Here is a 9,075-nt window from a genome sequence, read left to right as displayed (position 1 = left end):
GCCAAGTCATTTTTACTATTTCCTTTAGCCCACTTGACCAAATAATTAGTCGGCAGAAAGCGTAATCAGCTAACGCTTATTTGCTATATGTGGTAGTCCAGTAGCCTATGCTAAAACAGTTCGCAACTTCGGCTACCAAGCCATTTGACTAGCTAGCTAACCCTAACCGGCAAATATTCCATCTGTCAAACGTGTTTGACGGCTTGTCAGTCGTGTACATTCCGTAAATGTCTACCTGGGCTAGGCTGCACGAATGTGACAAAGCTAGAAGCTAGCAAGAAAATAATAATAATTAGAAATTGAATGTACATTATTTTTGTCTTTATGCAACAGGTGGAAAACGTGCTCTTCAGAGTGCGGTCATATTTACACGCATGTAGATCAGTTATTAAAATAATTGGTAGATTTGTTAATCACCGCTGACAGTGTTAATTTTTATTCGGTAAAAAGTCACTTGCGAACGATCGGTCAGCTAGCGTCACCCAGCAAGTGAACACCTCAAACCGCGATGGAGTAGTAGCAGTTACTGGCTCATTAACTGACTGTGGCGAAAACCTATGACGATTATTTGCTCGGTTAACAGCAGGTCTACCAGACAGTTATATGAAAATTAGCCTAGTCAAATCACCAGTAGTCTACACATCTCTGATTGACCATCAGTGCAGTCGATGTTCTTCCCCTGTAGTTCATATTGCTAATGCGTGAGCTAACCATGGATAGCTTACCTAGCTCACTGGCAAGCTGATATGCTAGCTAAGCATATTCGTTTTGCCGAGAAACATAAATTGAAGATAACTGAACATAATTGTATTATTAATGTCATACATATAACGTGATTACATGACACAGTACAGTCACGGATGGAAATTAAACTCTGTAAACATTTGATCGTATATTTTAAAACATAACGGCAGACAGTCAGCTAGCCTCAAGTTCGTTCTGCAATCGTTCGTTCAGGTTGATGGGCTTTTCCGCACCGGGCTGTCAATCACATTGTAAAATCACAAGACCGCTTAACTCTATGGTTTTGGCTCCAAATCGAGAACATGGCCGCGCCCACCATTGAGCTTCAAAACGTGTTTTACAGACCCACGGAGAGGCAATGGGTGACGTCACAGTAGCTTTGTCCATATTTTTTACAGTCTCTGGCACGAACCCACAAGACACGGCTCCTCAGCTCACCTGACCAGAGTTTCTCTCCCCTGTTTATTACCTCCATCCTTCACACCTGTTGTCTTTTTCTCCCATCAATCTACCCAAGCACGCACAATTGCGCTCCCAGTTCCGCCTCTCATATATGTGGCCATTCACACCACACTATCAATAACAATGGTGTAGCTATTTCTCAGCATAATGACGGATGGGGATTGAACGATATGAGAACAATCGTCAACAGTCCACCACGTTTTGGCAATGTTTCCAACACTCTTGTTCCATCATTGTTGCATGCATCAGAAAAAACTATTACACTGCTAACGCTTGCATTATTGTGAAATATCCACTAACCTATTAAAAGTCACTCAATTTACAAAATAACGTATATAACCGAAATATTTTGAGCAGTAATACATGGACATAAGCACTTTCTGAACATGCAGGCAGCAAGCTGTAAATCTATGGGTCCTCACAATCCTACACCGGTTAAAGGGTTGTGAGTGGAAAGGTTTCTGGCAGATTGGATAAATGGTAAGCCTGTTTCTTGTGTTTTTTTGCTGATTTCAAGTTGAGCGGTACGATGTATGTGAAAGGTTTGTTTGTGCCGGTCCCGTGTAGGGGTTGTGCAGGTTGTGCAGCCATGGAGACGACGTGGCTATTGTTGGTTGACCTTAATGCATACAGCAATCGAGAGCCATCTGGTAAGGCAGACTGTTTTATTTATGTTTTTATATTGGTAGCTTTTTGTTTTAGGTGTAAACTCTTTCTATGCATGTAGTTGTTTGAGCAGTATGTTTGTCTTGCTTTGTAGGTTTATTTTGAGTAAGCGGCAGATGCTTGAATTGACCGCTGTTCCTTCCTTGCGTTTTGTTTGTTTGTATGCTGCAAATTAGCTAGCCAGCTACCGCGAGTGAGCGTGTTTCTGCTCAGATCATATGGCCTTAGTTTGATAAGTAGTGCGCGGAGCTGGTTAGCTAGCTTGAGCATTCCTTTTTTGTTCATCTGTTTGTTGTTTTAACGTCAAACCCGATCTCCCCGCTCTCCTTTGGTCAGCTAACCCAGCTGTGCTTGAGCTTGTCTTCGTGTCTTTGCTTGACATTAATTTGAGGGGCTTGCTTGTCTGCATGCGGTTGGTTTGCATTACGCTCCGCCTGGGTTGCGGTACCCAACTAATGCGTTTGGTGTGGTTTTAACTATTTTCTCCTACTTTGCTCTGTGGAGTGCACTGTGATTTTTGATGCCAATTGCAGTGTGCCTTATTGAAGTGTGATTCACAGATATGGGTGGTTCTTAGACTACAAGCACTTTCATGTCCTTTGGTCATATTTTTAAAAATACATATAATTTTGTACAATTCCCTCTCTCTTTGTTAAATTAACAATAAAACCATCTTTGAAACTTTTTACCATGTGTCCATTATGATTTTTTCTTACTTTTCAACAGCCTTATAGGCTTCAATATCACTGTTTTGCCCTTGTCCCACACCCAGACTTTTAAAATTCAACAATGAAAATAAAGTGTAAAAACATAATTTATATGAAAACATTTAATGTTCCTGAACAAAGTAATACTCAAATAATCAAAAAACATTTTAGTATTTAATGTGAGACAGTTGCCAATATTATTTTTTACACAATATATAGTTGTCCCACAGTATCACCATCATTTCCACCACAGCAGTGTAATTTCCCTTTAAAAAGTCTGTATGAGAGATTTTTTAGGTGGTTGCTAAGGAAGTAGACAGTGGCAATGGAGCACATGTCTGATATGGAGGAGATGTACATTTCCATGTACAGCTATTGAAGAAAAATAAAGGTAAATATTGCTTGAACAGACAATATTTTTATTGTACGTCATTTCCAAACATGCTGTACCTTCATGGAAGTTTGTAAGAGGATAGATTTTTAAAGCTAAATAAGTGTATTTTGCATGCATCATATGCTAGCTATCAAATCAAAGCTAATATGTCAAGCTACCTTGAAGTTTTTCACAAAATACTGTAGAAATGTCATTTCCATCACAGTCATTTCCACCTCACTCCCCTCTGTGGTGGAAAAGACAAGAGTGTGGTGGAAATGAGAAAGGCATTGTGTTAACACATAAACCCGAGCTATCTATGTTGATAGGGCACACATATGGATTGTAAAAATAGATATGTGTAATACTATGTTTATATATTAATTAAAAGGAATTTTTTATCTGTTTTTAAGATGCCACGTAAAACAATAGCTGAAAGGTCTCAGGCCTATAGGGACAAAATAAAAGCTGATCCAGTGAAATATCAAGAGCGGCTAAAAAGAGACAGGGAGAGATACCTGAGGAAAAAAGAAAGAGAGGTAGTGAAGGCAATATCAGATGTGCCAAAGCGAGAACAAAGAAAAAAAAGGAGACAGTGGAGAATTAACCAAAAAAATAGATGTGAGAAAATCAAAAAAGCACTTTCGATGCAGGTCTACCTTTCTACCACCACACCACCACACTCTCCAGATGCCTTGCAGCCAGAACAGGTTGTTGACTTAACTGCCACGCCACCTTCTGCCCGACCACAAACAGAAAAACAGAGGGGAAGGAAAAGGGTTTTAAGAAACCGTTCAAAAGTATATATGTCTCTGTATCAAAGCAATGTCAAGCTTGAAAGTGCTTTGCGGAAGGTGCAGAAGTACCGTAAACGATATGATCGGTTGGTAAAAGAACTTAAAAAGGCTGACTCCCCAAATACTAAATCAAAACGCCAAATGGCAACAACACAAAACACTCTAAGAAGAACCTTAGTGTTCCATAATGTACTGATTGCAGAGCTGAGAGAAAGATATCAAACTCTACAGTCAGAAAGAGACTAACAACTGATTTCAAAGATAATAGCAGGAAAAATCCTTAAAAAGTATCGACTACTCAAAATGGCACAAACAGAATTTGGATTTTCACTGGGAAGAATGAGAAATAATGAAAAAAGATCAACAGAACTTCAGTACACTAGGAAGAAGCAAAAGAACAGTATCAGCACAGCCACAGATTAAAAAATCAAACAATTCTTAGAACGAGATGAGAACAGCACAGCAACTACTGGAAAAAAGGAGACTGTAACAAAAACCAAGATGAAAAGGCAAAAACGATTCCTAAATGAGCCCCTGGACAAACTTAATGAGAAGTTTAGGAAGGAGTATCCTGAGATTAGGATTTCATACAGTGAATTCTGCAAGAGACGTCCTTTTTGGATTGTGAAGCCCACAGTTAAGGACAGAGACACATGCCTCTGCAAGACACATGCCAATCTCCAGTTTATGGCAGACAAGCTGCTATATCACAAAGTTATCAAGAGCAGCAAAATTGAAGATTTGATTGTCTCTTTGTGTTGTGATAACTACACCAAAGAATGTATGTACAGGGAATGTCCCGTTTGTGTAGCTAAAGAGCTGGAAACCTCAACCTTTGACCCAGGTGCCCAAACATCTTGGTATGAATGGAAGGGAAAAGCTGAAGAGAGAGAGAAGAACAAGAAGGATGGTACAAAAGAAAAATTCATAGCCCACTTGACAGTTAAGGAGAAGATTGATGGTACTCTCCATACCTTGCTGGAAGACTTTTCAACAGAACTAAAAGAAAGGCTGGGGAAGCATGTCTACAACATCAGACACCAGTACGCTGCTCTTCGTGGTCTTAAAGAAAATGTCAGTGAAGATGAGATTGTCCTGCATATTGACTTTGCAGAGAACTTTCTCTGCAAATACAGCAGTGAAATCCAAGCGGTTCATTTTGGGGATTCACACCAACAGGCCTCGCTTCACGCTGGTGTGGCCTATACCAAAAAGGGTGTCATTTCAGTCTGCTCTATCAGCTCCTCTTTTCGCCATGACCCCTCAGCTATTTGGGCTCATCTATCAAAGGTTCTCACTTACCTGAAGGATCAACATCCCACTGCTTCAGTACTGCACGTTGTCAGTGATGGGCCGACGACACAGTACCGATCCAAAAAAAATTTCTACCTCTTAACCAACATGCCATATCAAATGGGCTGGAAGAAAGTGACTTGGAACTTTCTGGAGGCTGGCCATGGAAAAGGCCCTGCTGATGGGATAGGGGCAGTGGTAAAAAGAAGAGCTGATGACCTGATAGCTAGAGGGAAGGACATACCAAATGCTCGAGTGCTCTTTGAGGAGCTTCAGCAGCAAAAGTCCACCATAGAGCTTTTCTATGTTGGGCCAGATGACATTGAGGCACTGGATGTTCATGTGCCATCTCAGCTGCAGACCATTATTTTGCATTGTAAAAGCAGTTTTGTCTCACGACAGTTCAACAAAAATGTTTCAAATAAATGTTTCTACTGTTTTCAATTGAATATTTTCTACATCCGTGTTCATTAATTGTCATTTCCGCAACACAATGTCATTTCCACAGCACCCTGTCATTTCCATCACCGCACACATTTTTGGAAAATATTCAAAAAGTTACAACCATACATTAAACATTTCTCCACAATTTTGGAGATCATACTCTACTTAATGCAATAATAACATCTATTTATTTCAAAACAGTATCTACCCAAGCCAACATTATATTTCAGATTGTGGTGGATGTACGTTAAGCCATTTGGCCCTTGTGACATTCAATAAATTTAATTCGCAAATGTATAATAATTGTAAAAAGGTATCAACTGGCAAAACTAGTTATGAAAATAGTCATATATTATTATGGGGTGACATATGTCATACTATTTTAAAATAATAGTCATATATTTAGTTGTGGTGGAAATGACATTTGTTCATTACGGGTCAGAAAAAATGTCAAAAATGACCAAATTATCTTGTGATGGCAGCGCGTCCTCTCTTGGACCTTAAAACTAGACAAATTAGGTAAACTTATGAGACTGTGGTAAGTGTGATTTGAACAAGTTTTTTTTTAATAAGTTCACAAGGACAAAAGTGCTCCTAGTTGAAGAAACCCCCATATATATTCTCTTCTCTAAGCCGGCAGCAATCCGAGTAAAGCACAAGCAAGTTGGGTACTCTGTTACCAGTAATCGGGGGAAATGTTAAATGTTGTATGTTATTGCCCGCAAACATTTAATATTTATTTTTTGTTAACTTTATTACCATTAATACACATTAACAGGCAAGTAACGTTACAAAACAAAGTCACCTTGAGGTTGGGCTTCACTTGACATACATGCACATATAGATGAAATAACACCATACAGGGATAGAACACACATCTACCTATATATATACCTACACAAATGCTACATAACTAAGGTAGTTAATAACTGATGTCCATCTCTTTTTAAAAAATAGGCAGTTTTAGTTTTAGACTTGTTGTAACCATTGAACAATTGTGGGAGGGTTAGGCTTCATCCAATTAATAGTCTTTTTTTTTTTTTGCAACCATCAACAATATATGCAGTATATAACACTGATCTGCGGTAGACAGGTGTTCAGGTGATACCAATAAGAATAATAGCGGGGGAAATAGAGGGGGAAACGGTGTCATTATCATTAGAGGTAATATATTCTGTTAAATCTTTACTCATTTCTTTTTGGATTGCTTCGTCATTTAACAATGAGACATTAAAGCCGCGTTTCCACCGCAGGAACTATACCCCGGAACTAGGAACCTTTTGAGGAACTCAGTGCGTTTCCACCGCAGGAACTAGGGTCTAAATTTAGTTCCTGGGGCTTTATTTTACCCCCCAAAAGGTCCCTGCTCGGGGGGGTAGTACTTTCCAAAAGTACAGGAACCTTTTGGGTGGAGCTTGCAGCGCTGAACATTTCTGATTGGTCGAGTACTCGCAGCATTTTTTTGTGTTTTTTGTTTTCAGGCGCCATGTTTAAAAATATGCAGGTGCAAACCGATTTATTTTCATAACTTCAAATCAAACTTGTATGTTATGCGGCGCAGTAGCCTAGTTTTGGTTATAGCCTGCCAACGTCTTGGAATTATAACGTGTGCTCTTCTGCTCTTTTCTTGCTTTAGTGTTCGTTTTATAAAATGCTAAGCATTCGTGCTGGGACAGCATATTACGTAGGCTACCAAAACATTTAAACGGATTAATTCGGTTGCTGAATATTTTCTTCCGGATTTTCTTTGTTAGCCCGTTGTAATTGACTCAAAACGTTTGATACAGTTATGTGAGGTATGCGGTAGTTCTGGGTAATTCACATTAGTGATACAGTAAAAGCAAACTGGAAATCACCTTCCGCACTTTTTGTCAGGGTAAAATAGCAGGTTAATTCTAGTAATCGTCCCTTTAGCTTTTTCAGACTGCCGTAATTTTACTCAATTTTACTGCCATTTTTCAATTCCACGAAAAGACCAGGAAGACTATGGACTCATTTATGGTGCATGGTTCGCATCTGGAGGGCACACTTCGCTGCTCGGCTAGCAGTAACTTCGAAGGAAAGCAAACGGTGGCTGTACCACTACTAATTTAAATGTTCACGCAAGTCCGAGTTTGCGTTCTATTCTTGTCATTTTGCGATTAGCCTATATGGTAAAATATGCCCAAACGGCTGCAGAAGAATATTTCAATTCCAGGTGATTAAATCGATAAAAATCAATAAATACAAAAGTAACCATATACAGTCATTATTGGTAGCCCGTTGTATATAAGATGGAATAAACCCCTCCGGGCTGTCCCGGTTATTAGAAAATAATGGAGGCTACTTCGGTGGTAGTATGGGGTTACAGAAGAAATCATAGGACAGATGGACGGACGACAACGTCGCTTTTTCATACGTCAGTGGGCTAATTTGCCTAATCTTCGCGGGACTTTAGACCGCGGTGGAAACGCAGACAACCATGGGCTGAAGGAACCTTTTAGTTCCTGGTAAAGTAGTTCCTGGGACTGAAAGTTCCGGGTAATTTTGGTGGAAACGCGGCTATAGAGAAACTGCCATGCATCTGCGACATGAAAGTAAAGTCCATTTCATTGGGGTGTAAAAGTGGCGCCAGATATCCACCAAGCCCAGTTCACCCATCATTGCCAAAAGGGTAGTAAATTTTTTGGATAGAGAGCCTACTGGGAGTTTATGACAACTGAAGTCTCCAAATAGTAGTCTCTTCAAAATAGTACCCTCTGCTTTGTCTGCTAATAAAGATGCTATGTTCTTAAAGAAATCTGTATAGTCTTAGTATAGATTGAGCATTGTTATTTTAGTACCTCCAATAGTCTCTATTACCATCACATCTACCCTCTTTATCATCAGTTGTTTTTTCAAGGTTGAAGTAGACTGATTTATTAAACAGGATGGCGACTCCCCTTTTCCTCCCATTTCCAAAAGAAGCACTGTATAGCCTACCTGATCCACCCATTCTCTTTTTAGTTTTAAATGTTCCTTTTCTGACAAATGGGTCTCCTGTATCATTGCTATGGAGCAATGTATTTTTTTAAGTTGACTAAATATTTTTTTTCTAATAATTGGACTGCTTATACCCTTAACATTATAACTAATACAATTTAGATTGTCCATGTATTATTATTTTAAACTTGTTAGTATACTCCCATCTCAGTTTTTTCCAAATGCACATTAAGTCAAGTAAGGTAAAAGTACAACGGAATGAAAATGGCCCAACGCTAATTTCAAGTTATATTTAAAATAAACAAAACAAATAACATAGAATAAAGTAAGTAAAGTAAAACAAGCAAGGTAAAGTGAACATCCACATACCCAGCTGGTTTTTCAGTGTAAATTTGTTGTTCAATTACGTCTAACCTAAACAAACCAGATCCCGGTGTAACCTGGGCAGAGGAGAGTGACTGTTCCTCCGTGGGAATCACACACATTGTCGGTGCTGCTGTCGTCCGGCTCATGGATCAGTCGCTGCTCGGTGTGCGGCAGAGGAGGCTGGTCCATAGAGGCAGAGAAGGTTGCTCCTCCTCTATTTTTGAGAGGCAAGAGGGAGATCAAAATACAAAAAAGAGTATTT

At 39.4% G+C, this 9,075-nt stretch overlaps 1 protein-coding gene across 1 annotated transcript; it reads left to right on the top strand.

Moving 5' to 3' along the window:
* The first annotated feature begins 1,852 nt into the window (after positions 1-1,852).
* LOC118231110 lies at positions 1,853-5,739 on the top strand. Its single transcript, XM_035424599.1, has 2 exons — positions 1,853-2,970; positions 3,366-5,739. Exon 2 carries the CDS (start codon positions 4,251-4,253, stop codon positions 5,514-5,516), a length of 1,266 nt encoding a protein of 421 aa, XP_035280490.1. The 5' UTR covers positions 1,853-2,970; positions 3,366-4,250; the 3' UTR covers positions 5,517-5,739.
* Positions 5,740-9,075: the final 3,336 nt, after the last annotated feature.

Source organism: Anguilla anguilla, chromosome 7 (assembly GCF_013347855.1).
Source record: "Anguilla anguilla isolate fAngAng1 chromosome 7, fAngAng1.pri, whole genome shotgun sequence".
Taxonomy (NCBI): Eukaryota; Metazoa; Chordata; class Actinopteri; order Anguilliformes; family Anguillidae; genus Anguilla; species Anguilla anguilla.
The sequence above is the reverse complement of the archived record's forward strand: the minus strand, read 5'-3'. Positions and strand labels throughout refer to the sequence as shown.

Coding starts and splice junctions, on each gene's coding strand:
- LOC118231110 (XM_035424599.1), top strand. CDS start 4,251: ATGAAAAGGCAAAAACGATTCCTAAATGAGCCCCTGGACAAACTTAAT.